This window comes from Lissotriton helveticus, chromosome 3_1 (genome assembly GCF_964261635.1).
Source record: "Lissotriton helveticus chromosome 3_1, aLisHel1.1, whole genome shotgun sequence".
Classification (NCBI taxonomy): domain Eukaryota; kingdom Metazoa; phylum Chordata; class Amphibia; order Caudata; family Salamandridae; genus Lissotriton; species Lissotriton helveticus.
This window is the reverse complement of record NC_136061.1, coordinates 363149754-363169949: the sequence shown is the minus strand read 5'-3', so window position 1 is coordinate 363169949 and position 20196 is coordinate 363149754. Positions and strand designations below refer to the sequence as shown.

At 44.9% G+C, this 20196-nt stretch overlaps 1 protein-coding gene across 1 annotated transcript in view; it reads left to right on the top strand.

The window, feature by feature from the left end:
* The window catches only part of PIPOX (pipecolic acid and sarcosine oxidase), a 344193-nt gene that overhangs the window by 57861 nt on the left and 266136 nt on the right, over positions 1-20196 (top strand). Inside the window, exon 2 of the mRNA XM_078680079.1 lies at positions 522-670. Within this exon, the coding sequence (XP_078536205.1) occupies positions 522-670 (149 nt within the window). The remainder of the gene's footprint in view (positions 1-521; positions 671-20196) is intronic.

The following is a 20196-nucleotide window of genomic DNA, read 5'->3' as shown; positions in this document are numbered from 1 at the left end:
TTTGTTTTTTTTAAATGACAAACACACAAAGCTGCAGCCACAAACAGAGTATTTCTCTATGCCTAGACAGCAGACTCTGTCTTCAGTATCCTAGACAGAGACCAAGGTGCACCCTTTGCTGCTTTCTAACTTAATGTGCTTCTACTCGGATGGTGGGCCCAGCCGGGCATTTTTTTATTGAAAAGCCATAATCCATCCTTTAGGTTTTTAGCCATCAATCCTACTATCCGCCAGTCCATTCCAGTATAGCTTGTCAAGTCCTAATCCTAAGAGATTTGATTGGCTGAATTTCTGAAGCCAGAACAGGGTGTTGACAGTACAAACGTGCATACTTACAGCTTTTGCTCACGCCTTCATTCTTCAATTAAATCACAGGAAATCTTTCAATTCGACTTGATGTTACAGTCAGTAGTTCTTCCAATTTTTGTTTTATTTGGCATGACATTGAAATGGTTTAGAATCTATTAACTCTGAAAGGCTTACAGTGGAACCCTAATCTCCATTTTGTTTCCTTCTCCCAGTTCCTCCTGCCTCACTCGCGGGGAAGCTCTCATGGCCAGACGCGGATTACTCGTAAAGCCTACCCTGAGGACTTCTACGCCAAGATGATGGAGGAAAGCTACCAGCTCTGGGCCCAGCTGGAGAAGGAGACCAACACGGTACTCTGCAGGTGAGGATACAACTGTCTGAGCTGCCACATAGAGAGCCACAGATCAGGCCTAGAGGCTACATTCTGAGCCATGGAGCCTAAGATATGAGAACAATAAAGTTGAGAAAACGAAGGGACAAACATGAAGAAAAAAGGCATAAATGAAGAGAGGAAGAGGTGAGTGAAGTAGGGTTTAGGGGATACAGAAGAAGGAGTAGGGGCAGATGAGAGAGAGTAGAAGAGTGAAGAAAATTAATGATAATTGAGAAGGCGTGAGAAGAGGGTAAAGAAAAGACAAAGTACACAACAAAGGAAATAGAAAAGCGACAAACAGGAAGTGAAGGAAGTTGACAGAGAAAGGAAGAATGGGTTGGAAGAAATGGATGAAATAAACATTAAGAGAGATGGGAATAATGAAATCGGAAAAAGTTGCAAAGAGGAAAACAAGGATAGACCTGAAGAGTTGAGGAGGGACAGAAGAAAAGGAAGAAGAGTGAATACACCGAAAGCAAGAGAAAACGTGAAAAATAGCAGAGAGAAGGGGACACAGAGGAGAAGAGGAGAGCAGATCAGTGTGAGAAGTTAAAGATGAACAGAGATCAGGACAACAGATGAAAGAATAGAGTTCAGCTGAAGAGAGTTGGGGTAAGAATGAGAGAAGAGCACATCACAGGAGGGAGAAACAAATGACGAGAAAGTGTACACTGAGGAAAAGAGAAAGCGGTAGAGATAAAAGGATACAAGGAGGGGGAATGAGGACTGGAAGAGGTGTCCAAAGAGTAAAAGAAGAGTGGACACAGGAAGTAAGAAGGGAACAGATTGAAAAAGAGGCAGAAAGGAGAAAGAAAAAGCAGAGCAGAATCAAGTAGGAAAAAAGTAAGAGAGAGAAAGGAAAACAGGAATAGAAAAGGAAATGTGGAAAAAGTAAGAGAAACTGGAAGTGATGAGGTACCAAAGAGAAGGATACTGGGACATGAAGAGAGAGAAAGAAGAAGAAAGGAAGTGAGAGAAGAAAAGACTGATTGGTAGAGAGAAAGGGCAGAGAAAGAGAGGGCTCAAACAAAAAGCAATCGGGTTAGAGAGCAAGAGAGAATCTGAGGCAGAGACAGACTAGTACAGATGGAAAAAGAGGGTGGTCTAGAGATCAGAGACGGATGAGACATAGAGCAAGAAAGTGAGAGCGAGGAAGAGAGAGACGACAGGGAGCTTGAGGGGTTAGGGGTCAATGGGGTGAGTTGTGGTGATGCCTAGAATATGCAGAGCTACAAAATAGTAAATGTATTGGAAACAAGCACTTCTCCACGCTGTATCAAATTGTTTCATAAATAAGTTTAAGAGAGAAATACTATACGTGTAAGCATTGGACAGCAATGTAAAAATTCTTAAACACAGACTGGCACACCTGCCCGTATTTCATAAACTACACGGAGCTTAATTTGTTGTTTTTTTTAAGCGTGCAGTAGCCAAAGTTTACCTTACGAGGCCCGTGCTGCCGAACAACGGTGTTGCGGTATCCCAAGGCTGCCTAGTCTACCTCATGCCTCATTCTTCCACCGTTCTACACTTCCTGCCTCTTTCTCTCACTCTTGCAGGTTCTTTTGTTTCACCATGAAATGTTATTATTTATTCAATGATGCAGCACAAAACTTTGACAACCCTCACGCCAAATATCAGAAGCACAGTGAACCATTGACAGTACAAGAAAAAAGTGACAATAAGATACGTCATTGAGACCCATATAAATTAAATTATATTACACTTCATCAGTAAGTTACAGAATGCAATTTCAAACCAGGGGGTTTCCCTCAGATATCCAAACGTAAGGATCTCCGAGATCTGGAACAGCCATAATACGGGCCTTTATTCACTAAATAATAATAAAAATAATAATAATAATAATCCACATTTGTAAAGTGCGATCAATGAACGGGCACCTTTGTGTTTCAGAGTTATGGTCTTTATCCACAAGGGACCGTGTAAGTTTTGCCATGGCTATTAGAGTCTGTTATTAACTAACCCAGTACCTTGTGGAGGGCATCGATGGGGTCTTCCGTTGCAATGATAGCAATTGCTTCACCGTTAGTAACATGTTTGGTGCGATCCTCCAATCTATTGTGGTCAATGCTGCCATGTTGATTGGTGTAAGTCTCAGGATAATAGTGACTGGGTCGGCCAGCAATGGGTATCCCAACACCCCCTTAATGTGACTCAGGATTTCTCTCCAAAACTTTATCGAACTAGGGCAAGCCCGCCACATATGTATATAGTCTCCTGTTGGCCACACCCCCTCCAGCAAAGCCAGTCCAATGCTTCTTCCTTTTGTTGCAACTTCATAGATATCATGACCTTGTACATTCTTTTCCCTATTCTACACGGTCTTGCAAAGTGAGGTGGTATCATTCCAGAGTCTCTCCCAGGATTCCCTTGAGAAGGAATGGCCTAGAATCTGCATTTATTGTCTCCTGTAGGGCCCGTCCATTTCAGTGGTGAGTTTATTAAATCAAGTATAAATAGCAGAGATTAGGCCCTTAGGACCACCGTAAGTGGTGAACAGCTGTTCCCAAGGCAATAGCTGCCAAGTGGCTGCCAATTTGTTAACTGTGTGAAGTACCTAATGTCGCAGTTGTAAGTATTTCATGCGTTCTGTTTCCTGTAAGTGAAACTCCTGTTTGCACTTCAAAAAGTCTTTAACAGTCCCACGAGTAATTTCTTTCCTGGAGGCATTTGTTTTTGGGGTCCATCCTTACCTGCAATCCACCTTCTGATCTGGGGAAACAGCCGCTGCACGTCTCCCTCCCGCCGCCGCCATTCAATCGCGGCCGCAGTGCGGAGGGGGACTACGAATCCCAGCATCCCCTGAGCCGGAACCGGAAGCCGCAACCCGCAATCCCGTGACTGGAGGCGCTCAAATACAACCAGAGCCCCCGCATCGCGGGACCGCGTGCGGGCTAAGCCCGGGCAAAGGGCGGGCCCTCTTAGGCCCTCAGAGGCCTGAAGAGACTGGGCTGGGCCACAGACTATGGATTTCCAGTGATGGACCATATGTAATGAAGTGAGACTCTATATTTCAATTCCTGGTGTATGTGCAAGGTGCGCTGAAAGCTTGAGGATTGTTCCACTACATTAGCTTTCTTATTGAGAGTAGCAATAAGCCAACTCGATGTCTAGAGGTAAAATTGATAAAATTGCTTCTGGGCTAGGCACTATGGACAATTACCTGGTTAAAAAGGTAAATCAGATTAATAATGACAGAAGGGCCTCTCTAGGTCGGGGAGGCTTTCATTGTTACAGGAAGAGGTGTCTCTTTCAGTGGTGGATACAGCTATGCCCAATAACCCTGATATTAGTAATAGGGATGTCATAACGGCTATAGTTCAGGTGCATGCAGAGAGGCATGAGGATCAGCCAGATACCTCTATTGAGGAAATAGAGCAGGCACCGCCAGCGCCGAGACCGGTGAGAAACTGTAGAAAAGCACAACTAAAACGTGGGGGGAGGCATAGCAAAAATAAAGCTGACACAGCTGAATCAGAGAGGTGTCTCTCTTTTGACTTAACAACTGGAAAGCGATCTTCTTTGGGACAAATAGGGAATGTGCATTCTCCAACACCTACATACTATATAGCAGGCCACACTGGGCAAGCAAATATCGGAGATGCTAAGGATAAAGGAGAAGGGTCGGCCAGTCCTAATATTGATGTTTCTCTGCTGAGTTTGTCTACTAGTACCGATAATGAGGGGTTATCGAATTCCCCTAGATTATCTATTCCTTCTCCTCTTAATATGAGTCAGAGGTCACCGCCTAAGGTTAAAACTAAAAAAAGAGGGGGTGGTCCTTTAAAGACTCGTCAAGCCAAAATGCAAAAGAGGAGCTCAACCTCAACAGTGCCAGATGCTGCTGATTCGTTAACTCCTCCCAGGGCCCCCTTAATATCAACTCACCACCCATATTGTTTCACCGATGAGGGTGGCCTTTTGGAAAAGATTGAAATTTTAGTAAAATCATAGATGCTGCCTCTCTTAGAAAGGACAAGGATGATCAATACGCATCTAGACCTGATCGATAAAAAAGTAGAAAGGAATACACTTTTATTATCTGACTTGGCAAAGGGATTGACTAGTATAAACCCCAGAGTAAATTCTGCTAATATGATGCCACAAACGAAACAAGGCCCACCATGTCCTACTCTCTCCATAAAACTCAATCATGCAGGGAAAAAGCCAACTTGTAATTCCCCCAAAAAAGCACAGACATCTTCCTCATCGGAGAGGAGGCCTGTATCTAAAGCACCACCTGCACGCAAAGAAAGCGATCAAAGGGGGGATAAAATGATTCAGGTGGAAAAGGCAGAACTCTCGCAAAGTAAGACTGACAAGGATAATGGGGCAAAGGATTTGTATAATATAAATCGACAATTACACAGAAGAGTAGATCTACTGCCAGAAGCTGCCCCTTATGCGATTATCATGGCAGGTATCCCTGAGCTCCCTTTAGGCATTAAGGAAGACCATTGGGCCTTAAGAAATAAAGTGGTTTACTGGTTGTGTAACAATAGACCCTTGCCTGCCCATATTAACGGGGAAATCTTAAATGTAAGGGGCTCAATCTGGGTGGCTTCACGACCTAAAGACAGGAAGGGGGATGTAATTATCGTAAATTTTAAAGATCATAGGGCTGTGAGGCACATTGGGGATTGGTATGACGTCAGAAGCAGCGATTCCATTTCCACACATTATCTTAGTTATTTCTATCCGCATACACCAGATCCTTATTTAAAAGACTGTCTAGTAGGAAGGCAGCCTGCAAATAGGTTTGGATTTGAATATCATGGGCGTAATCAAACTTCTTTCTCCCAACCACAGAGATCAGCTAACTTCTACCCCAGGTTGACTCATCCTCCAACTCCAGGTCCGAATTATGAAAATAGTTACCTGTGGGGTAATAGAGGTATAGCTTTATCTGCCTATAACATACCAACCCACAATCGGTTTGATGTATTTTCGGGCCTTGATTATGTGGATTGACTCAAAAAGGACACTCCCCTCATTGAAACGCTAGGAATAAGGGAGAATCCTGATACAACTAAGAGGAATGTAGAAGATCACAAGCTGCGGGAGGATAATGATGACATTAACCAAGTAGAAATTACGCCCGTAGAGGCCAATGGCCATAAAAATGAAGAAGGTTATGAGACTAATAGCAACCTTGACCAAAAGAAGGGGGAAAATGTGGAGGAGGTAGTTCCCCGTCATGTGGAAAGGATTTGGATAATGCCCTTTTGTGTGAATATGCAGTAAATGAGAATAGGAAATCCTGTACTCTTTTGTTCTGGAACGTGGCAGGATTGAGGCAGAAAATTAAAAATCCATCCTGGGAAAGTGTCATAAATGGTCTTGATATTTTGGCTTTGCAAGAAACTTGGTCTATTGACCCAGTGCATATAAGTGGCTATAGAAGTTTCTTCACTCCGGCAGTGGGGGGCCAACATGGGAGAGCAAAGGGTGGGTTAATTACGTACCTCTCAAATCAGCTCACTTATGAGCAGGTCCGTTTCTCCGTGTATCAAGAGAGAGAGAGAGGACCAGAAAGCTAGTCCATATCCCCCGGTTTATATGTAGTTAATCAAAAAGAGACTAGCTCGAAATAGGTAAAGATAACAAAAATTAATTAAATTTTTAGTTCAAGGACTCAAGTATGCTTTGTCACGGGTTAGTGGCACCTGGTAGGTGTGCTCATGAAGCCCTCACCCACCAACCTAGTTGGTGGCATGCTTCATCATCGGGCCCACCCAGTGACACCTAGCGTGTCCCGGGTGTGCTTCGACGCCTGATTACAGCGGAGCAGGTATGTCGCTGAGTGTGCGGTGAAGAGTGTTATGGAAAGTGATTTTAAAACGGCTTGGCGGGGATCCCAGTGCCCGAAGGCAAATTATACTTTAATAGCTGGGTCACCGTCAGCGGTTAAAAATAAGGCTGTTGGATGTTAGAGGCGGGTTACGACCTCCCACATCCTGGGGTATGTCAACATGTTTCAGCAAGTGCCTTATGACTATGCTGGCTTTCTTCAGGACAGATAAAATACGTGTGTGTGATTAAAATTAGTGGGTGTATATTTCAGACTATGTGTATACATGCCTTAAAGTGTTTTTCTATGTGTGAGTGGGGGATTCCCATCTCAAAAACACGCTAGTTTTAGAAATGTGCTACTTCAAGGTTGAGAAGTGGCAAGGGTTGACCAGAATTGTTGGCCAGAGCCTGCTGTGGACCTGTAGTGCCTCCTTCGCAGAACCGGTCCTGCGAAGGAGGCACTACAGGTCCACAGCAGGCTCTGGCCAACAATTCTGGTCAACCCTTGCCACTTCTCAACCTTGAAGTAGCACATTTCTAAAACTAGCGTGTTTTTGAGATGCACTCGGAGACAGAAGCTTTACAGGCTGGACCTTGGCTGCATACGGCCTGAAATTATTTAAGAATATTTGCGCACCGAAAAAAAGTTTCCTGACGGCAAACTTAATCACCATAATAACTACCCGACAAGGACCGGGTTGGAATTATCACCTGCTCCCCGACCACGCGTTTTTGATCATTTGATCAGCCCTGATGAGTCACAGCCACATGCTGTGATGAAACACGTGTAGGCTTAAGTGATTGATACAGTGATTTCTGAGAAGTGGACATTGTTCACAAATAAAATCCTTTTAAAAATATTCATTTGGTGTGATCTATCCCGAATGAATGAAAACTTGATGAAGAAGATACTTTGAAAAAAATAAAAAAAGAACAATAAAGAAAAAAATATAGTGTGCTCTGGTCTCTTTGCCAAATTAACACAAGAAGGGGGTGGTTTATCCACTTCTTTCTACAGAGGTTAAGGTTTTCCTCTGACCAAGAAGCACCTACCTCGGTACCACGAATAAGTCAAAACCATACCGTAAGAAGTTGAGCGCCTAAATTTCTGAATACTCCAAAAACCTAGTGTTTTTGAGATGGGAATCCCCCGAAGGTATAATTTGCCTTCGGGCACTGGGATCCCCGCCAAGCCATTTTAAAATCACTTTCCATAACACTCTTCACCGCACACTCAGCGACATACCTGCTCCGCTGTAATCAGGCGTCGAAGCACACCCGGGACACACTAGGTGTCACTGGGTGGGCCCGATGATGAAGCATGCCACCAACTAGGTTGGTGGGTGAGGGCTTCATGAGCACACCTACCAGGTGCCACTAACCCGTGACAAAGCATACTTGAGTCCTTGAACTAAAAATTAAATTAATTTTTGTTATCTTTACCTATTTCGAGCTAGTCTCTTTTTGATTAACTACAGGTCCGTTTCTCGCCAAAGTGCAGCTACTATCAAATATTAACGATAGATAACAAGAAGGGAATTCATTTTGTTGTCATAAACTTTTATAATAATATCCCGAAAAATGAAACGCAGAGCATCCTAAAAATGCTGAGTGAGGATATACAACATGAAATAGATAATACTGAAAGGGAAGTAATTCTTTTTTGGGGGGGGTGATTTTAATTTTCCACTCTGAAAAAAGGGCAAAAAGGGCATCTGTGGGTTAATGTTAGAGCAGGAGATTAACCTAACACACTTTGACCACTCCTTGATTGGGGACTTATTCAATGAAATACTGTTTACGTATGACTTGGGATATGTAAATAAAATTGCCCAAAAACCAACTCCCTTTGTCCCAACATTCATTGGCAGAGGAGCATTGACCACCATTGATTTCATTATTTCTTCAAATAGTTACGGCCACAAGATTAAGAGGCTTAAGACCATAGAATTACCACTAAGTGACCATCGGCCTCAAATAATGGAGATTGAAAACCCATTTTTTGAGCAGTATAATGAGGGGTCCCTTTTATGCACAGTCCCTGATGTGATTCTTGGGAGGCAAAATGGATATACTCTTAAATGGGGTAAGGTGGTCCCAGAAAAGTTCCTAGGCAAACTGTAGGAACTGCTCGGACAGTTTTGCAATTTGCCTGGGTGAGCACTCTGACAGTGAGCAGATAATAGAACATTTTAACATCATAGCTTCTTCAATTAGAAATAGTCTGCGGGTGGAGGTAAATAAACGGGCAAAAGGTAATAAGAGTTGGTTTGATAATGCATGTCCAAGGGCATTGACCGACTTAAAACACTCTATTCATAGGACACCCCGAGATCCTTTACAAGTAAGAGGTTTAAGAAAAATATACAATGAGGCATTAAAAAATAGGAAAAATGTCATAAAAAAGGAGGCCCTGGAAGCCCTGTGTGCAGCGTCACAGTCTAAGGATGCATCTGCATTTTGGAGGGCAGTAAATGCCCCTTTTCTTTATGATTTCACCAAGGCGCACATGGAGATTGCGATTGCTGAGGACGAACATTTTTCCAATCTTTATAGGTCCCAAGATGAAAGAACGATTATAGGTCCTAGCACATTGGGTGATTTAGGGGTAGGAGCCCAGAAGCTTGTGGTAACTTTGGAGGAAGTTATGATGGGTCTGAAAGCAACAAAGGGTGGCAAGGCTGCAGGTCCTGATGGGATCCCAGCAGATTTGTATAAAGCGAACAGCGAGATCTGGGGCCCCATGCTGGTACAGCTTTTTAATGCAGCACTAGCAAGGGGATTAAATCCGTCTTGGTTTACCTCGGTTATTGTACCAATATATAAGAAGGGAGATAGACAAAATTGTGCTTGCTATAGACCAATCTCCCTTCTAGACTCGATCTATAAAAATCCTTGGCGTAGTCATCTTGGCAAGACTTCAAAACTGGGCAGAGGACAATGGGATAATAAGTGACCTGCAGTTTGGATTTCAGAAGGGCATAGGAACAATCGAACAATGTTTAAATTTACTGATTGTCCATCAAAAATATACCAGGGTAAAGGGTGAACGCCTGTACCTTACGTTTGTCGATCTTACATCGGCTTTCGATTGTGTCTCACATGTTAAATTGTGGGCAATCTTAAAAGGGTTGGGCATGGAAGATTCTATCATTTGCTTTCTAAGAGAATTATATTCAGGGGCCACAGCATCGGTTCGCTATGGAAAGGGGGGCGAATGTACCAGAAAATTTGGTGTTGGACGTGGAGTACGCCAGGGGTGCGTCCTGGCTCCATTTTTATTTCTGGTCTATATAAATGGACTTGAGCTTCATCTGTTGCAGGAGTGCAGGGATATGCCCAGGGTTGGCAAAAGATCTATCCCTGTTCTCTTGTATGCTGATGATGCAGTCCTAATGGCCCGGACTCCCTTGGCCCTACAGAATTTGATAACATCTTTTGATAAGTTCATGTTGAGTTTAGATTTAAAAATTAACTGTAGTAAAACCTTCTCCATGAACTGTGGTACAAGAATTGGTAAGCAAATGAGAAGAATGTTCATAAATGAAGTTCCTTTGGAAAACACCTCCACTTTCCCCTACCTTGGTATTTTGTTCCATGAACCTGGGTTTTGGACAAGTGCTGTAAAGGCCAGAACTTTTTTATTCTCAAAAACAATAATGGCCTTAAAGAATTTTATAAAAAAGTTGGGTAAGAAACCAATAAGAGAAATCCTAACTATACATAATGCCACGTGTACATCAGTAGCTTTGTATGGCTCGGGTCTTTGGGGGTATTCCAACATCAATTAAATTCAAATAGCCGAAAATAAGTTCATGAGGGATATTCTGACAGTACCACAAAGTGTTGCGACTTATATCTGTCACACTGAACTTGGACAACCCCATATATCAGATATAATCAGAACACAACCCATCCTCTTGTGGCATAGGATATGGACAACAAACAAGTGTGCCATGAACCGGGCTATGTTGCAGTATGTCTTAAAATTGGAAAATGTGAGTGGATTTAAATGGCTAGATTATGTTAAATGTTTTCTTATAAAAATCAATTGCCAACATTATTATGATGATCCACTCACAATGGTTAACATATCCAGAAAACTGTTGAAAAAATTGTGTATGGAATACCTCGAAGAGAAAAGAAGGCGAGAGGAAGCGAAGAAAAAGACAGTTACCTCGCATCTTTTGTTATTAACTGGTGATAAATACAGCCGTATTTAACCCTGCTGATGTCTAATTATGATAGATTTCTCTTGACCCGTTTTAGATTAAACATTGTTTTTAGACTTTTGTCCTTCCCAGAAATGAATTCATGGTTGCGTGATTTGCCTATGTGCCCGTGTGATGAATCTTCGTCCCAATCTGACATCCATGTTTTATTCTTTTGTACATTTTATACTTTGCCACGTAGGAAATGTATTATCCCAATCCTCAAAGAAATGAATTTAAATAGATGTCGCCCAGCATTTTTAGAATTCCAGAGAATGGACACTGTTTTAACTGTTGCAGTAGTTTTAGGCTTTTTTAAACATGTTTTTAAACTGCGGAAAACAATTGGTTTTGATGAATAATAATTGTTTTCTTTTAACTATCCCTGTGTATATTGAAATTTCATGTTTTTGCTTTTATGGTCATTGTCTTTTAACCGAATAAAGTACTTTTTGAACTTTTTGAACTAACAGTCCCACCCCAGAATAGGTCCCGAAGCATCCTGCGTCCCTCAATGCTCCTATCTCCCTTTCACTGACCCTGAGGAGAACTCTGTATTGCTGAACAGAGGTGTAAATGGGGACAGGAAAGTCATTAGCCGGTCACCCCAGGTAAGTCTATTTCATTGTGTGATGGGAGTCGTTAGAATTTCTGAGAAGTAGCGTACCAAAAGTCTGGCGGTCTTAGGGAGCCAGGGGACTGCCTAGGGGTCCCTTCCCATGACTAATGCATCCATGTGCACCCAGTGGCGCTCAGTCTCGTATAAAGACCATTCAAAGAAGATCCCCAGCTGGGCCACCTGGGTGTATTTACGGAGATCCAGTGGACCGAGGCCACAAGACCTCCTAGAGGATCTCATAATAATCTTAGAGACCCACTCGCCTTCACATCCCAAATAAAGTTATATATATCTTGTTGTAGAAGCTGCATATCTTCTCCAAAAAGGTGACACGTGCTTCAAATAAATAAAGTAGGCGAAGTAGCACGTTCTGCTTTATGACCGCCACCCTGCCAAGCCAGGCGACATAGAGCCTCCGCCATCTATAAAGGTCAGTTTGGATGGAGTTAAGCACGCAGGGATAGTTGGCTGTGTATAATAGTCGGTGCCGTGGTGTAAGATACACTCCCGGGTATTTCAGGTTTTTTCCCTGGCACCCATCTGAAAGGGCCAAAGTAGTCAGCTTGCTCATCGTCTACCGCAAGAGACCGATGTTCAGCATCTCCGATTTGGCAAGGTTCACATTAAAGCTGGACACCATCATAAATGTTCCCAGTAACTCCAGCACCTTGGGGATTGATTGTAAAGAGTCCATCAGGACCAGGAGGATATCGTCTGCAAATAAGTGTATGCCATGTTGTTCCTCAGTGAAGGACATTACCCTTATTCCAGAGTGTCCCCTAATGGTAGCTGCAAGGGGCTCAACTGCAAGCACAAACCGCAATGGTGAGCGGACACCCCTGGCTGGTCACTCACAGGAAATTAATCTCAGATCTTTCACCCTTAACTAGGACCCGAGCTGTTGTGGTCTGGTAACCAGCGCTCAGCTAAATCAACATGTCCACCACTTCCAGTACCTTGGGGAGGAAGGGCCATCCGACTCTTTTGAACTCCTTTTCAGCATCAAGCAACAGTATTAGAATTGGGATCCCCAATAATTAGTCTTTTCTATTAAGTAGAGTACGCAAACCATGACTGGTTAGGGTTGATTAAATATGGTAAGTGGGGTAGATTCCGGTTCGCAAAGATCCTTATAAAGATTTTAACATCGGAGGTTAACAGGGCCATCTATGGTCCTATAAGCCCCATGGTCCTCTGCTGGAGTCCTGGGCTTTGAGATCAGCGTGATGTTCTCTGCATCCATCATGGGAGAGACCATCCATGAGGATAAGAAAGAATTGACCTAAGCCAAAAAATGTGGGATTCATGTAGGTTTATAAAATTTGTAAAACTGATTTGTGAGACCAACCGGTCTCGGTGATTCATCTGGATGCAAGTCCGAAATGGCTTCTGCAACCTCTGCCGCCTTTATTAACTCCTCTATGGCGTAACACAGGCCAACGCATCCCCCGCAGTGCGGGGGGCCCTCAAGCTCAAGGGGGCCCCCTCTGCACTGCACTTCGGCCTGAGAGCTCCTAATAGAGTCCGGAGGGGGGCCCTCCATGTATCTGGCAAGGGGGCCCCCTTAATTATCGTTATGCCACTGGGTTGCTGTCGGCCTTCGAGAGCCTAGTGAGGTTGGCCCGTGTGATCGCCATCCTGAGTTCGTCTGGAACCCCTGTCTTTTAGTGAGGATGTATCATATCTCCAGACCAGGGGTTGAGGCAGTCCAGTGTGGTGAGCTCCCGCCCAAACAACCATTGTGTGGTCAGTTATTGCTATCCTACAATGAGAAATTGACTTTGTGGCTTCCCTTATATCTTTTGTGACCCAAACTTGGTCTAAACGTGAGTAAGATCTATGGGAGTGGGAGATAAATGTGTAGTCCTTTTTACCCGGGTGTATACTGCACCAAGTCATAGCGCCTTATACCCTGAAGCAGCTCTACAGACACAGAGCCCTCCAGGAACTGGTCCTGGGGTGCCTATCTAATGTTTATCTGGAACCATATTGAAGCCCCCAAACCTGAACAAGCTCCCAGGGTCCTGTTTACCAAGTGCATTCAGTAAATGTAGATGAAAGAGGTCCTGATTCTGATTAGTGGCATAAAAATTAAGTATATTGTATGGCTTTCTCCTATATATTCCTCCCCACACATATAATATCAGGGTGTTTTTCTCGTATCGTTCTCCACACCTTGTTGCTCTATATTGAGGAATTAATGCCTCAACATTCCAAAATATCAACTGTACCATTTAACTAAGATATAGAAGCTACAAGTACTGGGTGTGTTCGTGGGGTAGTCCACTCCACTTGCCCACTGATAACAAGAAAAACACATCGTGGCCCTATGCAACATTTGAACAAAACATTCCCCCATCATGCAAACCCCTCTCCCATTCTGCTGCCCCCACCTCCCAACCTATCAATTCCCAGAAAAAGTCCATCCCACAAGGAAGGGAATGGATACATCCCTTGTTCAAGGATGAGTCGCACTGGAACCCACTAACCCCTCTCAGCCTCGCCCCACCCTCTGCCACCCCCCATATTAACAAGAAAAAGACATCTTACCAGCTGAGAGGCCACAAGCCCTGCCTTGCATCTCAGTCCCCAGCCTACCCCGATTAGTAGTCTGTCGTTAGGCTTACTTCAATATAAGCACAGGGCATAATGTGACAAGACCACCAAACCCTTTGAAAAAAGGAGTACTATCCCACCAGAGCTCTGGTTGCCCCTTGTCTTAATCCATATTAAAAATTGGATGAAACTCTTCTTCCCAAACAGGCAGTTTAGTCACATGTAAAGAGCCCAACTAAAGAACTTCAACCAAAAGATCATAGAGGTCCTATTCACAAAGACATTTTGGAGTACATAAAGCAGTAATTCTGTAGAGCTCTGTTACTTACCCTTGCATGCCTTTCTGCTTTAGACCCAAAACATATAAAATGCTAATATTGGGCAAATAGTTATATACGATTAGTGCAAATAGAAAGGTCTGTGCTATCTTTGCACTTTTACTAATCTAGGATTTGGACGTTTCAGGGCCAATTAACAAAGGCATGTAATAGTACATAAAAAGTACATCTGTATATTTCCACTCTTTGAACACTAGCTTTCTCAAACGTCTCAGTAGCCAATCCAAGCGAAGCCTTCCATAATTACTACTCTGACTCTTGGAGAGCTCCTTATATTAATGTATAGAACTCGAGTAATTCTGTAGGGTGCTTAAGAAAAGCATGCAAATAACGGTGAAACATTCTGCAGCAATAATACTTTATATATGACAAGGACAAAGATTGAATGTAAATCATTTTTTGTGTATTATTCTTCTGACTAAGAAGCAGTGATTATGAAATTTCCAGAGTGGGTACATGTAAGCATTCTTCATTGTTGTTATCCTAATAATGTTAATCATTCCTCTTGAATTTATAGAGAGTGAATGCCACATACACACACACACACACACGATTATTCACTGCCTGCAAGCGCAAATACACTTCTATTCATACATACACACATGCACCAGTAGTAACTCCTTGACCGCGGCGCGAATTCCGCCGCGGTGCGGGAGTTCTAATCGGTGGGCAGGGCTGCGTCGGCTAACGGACGTGCGCAGCACCAGCGAGGTAGTGCTCGCGATGGCCTTTGTCTGACGCGAGAACGGAACGGATAAAAAAAAACACTTAGTGGGCTGCGCGATGGCATCGGGGGGGGCGAGAAAGGCTTTGTTGTCCCTGGAGTCTTCAGGGAAGGACGTGACTGACTAAAGAGCCCACCACCTCCTCTCATTGGCTGACCAATATGCTCTATAAATTCATTCAGTGGGAGGTCGACTGTCCCTAACTCGTCACAGACTGAGATGGGGTCAGTGAGAGTTGCTATGGCCACCCCACTTTGTGACCAGGAGTCACTGGTAGACAGTCAGCCTGGGAGTGGATGGGGGTGAGCGAGTGTGCCTGTGGTTATGTGTCCCCCCGCCCGTTTACATTATGCGAAGAGCGCTCTGACGTTATCTTGACATGTATTGCGCCATAGTAACCTACACTTAAGGAAGAGCCTTTGTGGATCTGACCCCATGAATTTCCTTGAATCAAAAACCCCTTAGGAAGGTCAGGGAAGAGAAAAATGACTTGCCATGGCTAGGGTGGGTGTTAGCCTATCACGGGCCTGAGGTGGTGTTGGGCTGGGGTCATCTGCCTGGAGGTTGTGTGCCTCCTGAAGCATCCACTGGGGTGTACTTATTAATGCCTCTTAGAAACAGGCTTCCCTCTGGACAGGAAAGTTGACTGCAGACAGAGTGAGGGAAAATAGGGGCAGTTCAAGGCAAGCAGAGAGGTCAGAAAAGAAGACAGAAAAAGACGAAGAGTGCAGTGAAGAATACTCAGAAGGTGGCAGAGAACATAAGAGAAGGGGTAAAGGGAAAAAAGAGTGATGTTGAGAACGTGGGACAGCGGATGAGAGAAGAGGGCACAGTGCAAAAAAGAAAGGTGCAGAGCTAAAAAAAAAAAAAAAAAAAAAAGGCCAAAATAGAATACACCTAAGACGATAAATTGGTGCTTGAAGTTTAGAAATAGAAGTGCGGGTACCCTTTAGGTGGAGACAGGAGGCAGAACTTTCAGAAAAGAGGCAGAGTGAAGGGCACTAGGGTAGAACAAAGAAAGGGATGGGGAGAGAGGAAATGGAAAGTGGCTATGGGTGTGTGAAATTGCAAAGAAATGCTCCGCCAGTTTCGTTAACTGTGAAGCTGGCGCAGATTGAAACAAATCGAGGAGTGCAAGAAGGAGCGTGTATAGTGGACCCGCGCGGTGGCAAGAAAACATTTCCACTACTGCTCAAGGCTACGTGCAGGTGGGTGAGCCACTGACAGCTCAAGCGAGACGCTCGAGGTCTTCTTCGACCTTTGAGCCCAATTCGAGCCGAGCTTTCATGTGGCTTCTGCCTCCCACCCACAGTCTAACCTCATGGTAAAGAGAAAACCTAAGATCAATCCCAGCTTCCCGGCTTCACCATATTGTGTGATCTTAGGCAAATATTTTATTTCATCAAGCATTCTTTTTCTTCATTATAACAGTCACTTCATATACGCCTGCTTCAAATACACGAGTTCAGGTTGTACAAAATTCTCTTGAGGTTGATTTAACAGACTATGATGTTGCTCACTGTGTAATTATAATCTAAGCCACGCATAGGGTGCACATGATAACTAACCTCTTGTTTCACTGATATCATTGTTGTCAGGGCTGAAGGGTGGTCATGAATGTTTAAAAGTTCATGTTTAAAACTATCACTTTAATAAAACAAGCATTTGCAATGCAATAGGCCTGGCATTTCAAAGAGTTAGAGCTATTGGGATTGTACTGACAATGCCTTTTACCCTTGTGTTTTGGTTTGGAGTGGAGTGGAGTGGAGTGGATGTATGTGGTGTGGAGTGGAATTATGTGAGTTTGTATGTGTGGACATGTGTGTGATGGGATTGTGTGGTGCGGAGTGGATTTGTGTAGTGGAATTATGAGGCATAGTGTGCAGTGGAGATACGTGGTATTGACTGTACTGTAATTGTGGAGTGGGATTGTGTCATAGAGTGTAATTACGTGGCATGGTATATTGTATGTTTAATTATGTGGTGTGCTGTTGAATTTTGTGACATGATGTGGAAGTCTGTGGCTTGGATTGGATGTATGTGGTGTGTTGTGCAGTTGTGGTGTTGAGTTGAATTATATGGTGTGGAAACTTATAGAGTTAAATTGTATGGCATAGAAGTGTGTGGCGTTTTGGGATATTATGCTGCATGAAATCATGCTGCATGATGTGGAGTGACTTGGAGAAGGACTAGCTCAGTCGCTCAGTGCAATGTGGAACAGGTAAAACTTTTTTAACTTGGTTTATGTTCCCAGCCCATGCATGCTCACAGGTCTCAAACCTTACTTTGTTTGCAGTGATTGTATTTTTCAAAAGGAGTGCATACTTTTTATAGTGCTACATGTTTACTCTGCCTCATAGGGTTCGGTACCTGAAAAGACACTATGATGACGCTGCAAGAAACATTCAAACGTACGATCCTCCATTTAGGGCTGACACTTCAATAAGGTGCGATGAGGCGGGAGCGCGGAGCTAGTGGGGACCCCAAACTCTAAATGCACAAATTTTGGAGTTTTTCCAATCTATGGGATTATCTTCCAGATGGCACTAGTTATTATGTCACCGTTTCTGCTTCTCACTCACATTCCTGTCATTTACTACCTGTTTGTAAAGTTTTCTTTTATAATCTGAAGACATAAATCACTTATCTGTAGAAAGGGAAGGACATCGGGTTTTATTGTAGACTTAAAGTTAAGATATGCGTACCCAGGTGTTAAAAATGCTGCTGGGAGGTTTATTGGAGTAGACACATACCTGGGGCAGCAGGGAACCCGCAGAGCTGAAGAGCAGACAAAGCAGGCACAGGAAAATCGTCAATATACAATTGGCCCTCCACCTCGAAGACAACAACATATTGGACCCGTCCCAGTCCGGATTCAGACAAAACCACCAGCACCGAGACAGCCCTCATCGCCGCCACAGACGACATCAGGCACCAACTAGACAACGGCGAAACATCAGCCCTCATCCTCCTGGACCTGTCAGCCGCCTTCGATACGGTCTGCCATCGCACCCTAAAGACACACCTCCAAGAAGCCGGAATCCAAGAGAAGGCCCTCGACTGGACCACGTCCTTCCTCTCCAGCAGAACCCAGAGCGTCCGCTTCCCACCCTTCTGATCCGAAGCCACTGACATCATCTGCGGCGTCCCCCAGGGCTCATCCCCCAGTCCGGCGCTGTTTAACATCTACATGGCCCCCCTCGCACAAGCGGCCTGCCATCACGACCTCAACATCATCTCCTACGCCGACGACACCCAGCTCATCCTCTCCCTCACCAAGGACCCACACACCACCAAAACCAACCTCCACGAGGGAATGAAGGCCGTCACCGACTGGATGAGGAGCAGCCGTCTAAAGCTGAACTCGGACAGGATGGAGGTCCTCATCCTCTGACCCACCCCCTCAGCCTGGGACGACTCCTGGTGGCCGACTACACTGGGAACAGCACCGACACCCACCGACCAGGCACGCAACCTAGGATTCATCCTCGACTCCTCCCTCTCCATGTCTAAACAGGTCAGCGCCGTTTCCTCCTCCTGCTACAACACCCTCTGCATGCTACGCAGGATCTACAAGTGGATCCTGACCGAAACAAGAAGAACGGTGACACAGGCCCTCGTCAGCAGCAGACTGGACTATGGCAACGCACTCTATGCAGGAATCCCAGCCAAACACCTACGACGACTACAACGCATCCAAAACGCCTCTGCCCGACTGATCCTCAACGTCTCCCACCGCAGCCACATCTCCCCCCACCTTAGAGACCTACACTGGCTCCCCGTCAACAAGAGGATCACCTTCAAGCTCCTCACCCACGCACACAAAGCACTCCACAACGCCAGCCCAGCCTACCTGACAGCAGACTTAGCTTCTACACCCCCACCCGCCAGCTCCGCTCCGCCAGCCTCGCAGCTGTCCACCGCATCCAACGAACGACCTCCGGTGGCAGATCCTTCTCCTACCTCGCCGCCAAGACCTGGAACATCCTCCCTACCCACATACGGCAGACCCAAGACCTACTCACCTTCAGAAGACTCAAGACCTGGCTCTTCGAATGGTAGCAGCACCCCCCCTCCTCCACCCCTCCCTCAGCGTCTTGGGACTCTCACGGGTAAGTAGCACCCTTTACAAGTACTCTGATTGATTGATTGATTGATTGATTGAGGAAGGGGGACGGGAGGGCAAGCATAGACCAAAGTGAGGAAATCCAGCCCGGAAAAAGGAAAGGGCGGTCCATTGTGGCGGAACCGGTCACCCGTTTTCAACAAAAACAACCTAGAACTAACCCATGCCCTGTATTTAGGAGCATAAGAGGCTAAAGCTGCTCTACGTTTAGCACAGAAAAGTTATTATGCAGCCATCAAGGGAGCAAAGGGGAACTACTATGCAGGGCGTATCGCAAAAGCAGATAACAATAGCAGAGAGATCTTCGCTATTGTTAAGAGCTTTGTTGCGCCGGTAGCTGATGCAGTTGCCCTTCCGTCCTCTGCGCAATGGTGCGAGGACTTGTCCACCTTTTTTATCAGTAAAATAGCGAGGATCCAGCAGGACCTTATGGTGGCTATGTCTGCTGACTGTGTAGTGACTGACATGTGTCCCATACTTTGTCCCTATTCTGGACAACAGCTTTTGAACTTTGGCCAAGTTACTGAGGGTAATATTCTCCCCCTCTTGCAATCTCTGAAATCGGGCTCTCCCGCTGACCCGTGCCCGGCCCGGGTGCTTTCGGAGGTGGCGGATTTGGTCTGTTCTGAGATCACTCAGATAGTGAACCTCTCCTTGGCTTCAGGGGAGGTGCCGCTTGGGTGGAAACAGGCCAAACTTCTGCCGCTTTTGAAGAAACCAGGACTGGACGCGACGGTTCCTGGGAACTATCGTCCAATTTCTCTTTTACCAGCACTTACGAAAGTTTGTGAGAAGGTGGTGCTTCAACAATTGGAGAATTTTGTTGAATCTTCCAATGCCCTCCATTCTGCCCAATCGGCTTTCAGAGCTACTTATAGCACTGAGACAGCGCTAGTGGAGATGACTGAGGCGATTCGGGACTGTTTGGACGGAGGCGGTAGAGCGGTCCTAATTTTATTGGACCTCTCTGCCGCGTTCGATACCGTCCCCTACGAACTCCTTCTCGCTAGGCTGTCCTCTATTGGCATTGGGGGAACGGTGCTGTCCTGGCTGTCTTCGTTTCTCTCCGACAGGTCCCAGCAGGTTTGGATGCCCCCCCATGTTTCGAATTCTAAACCACTTCTC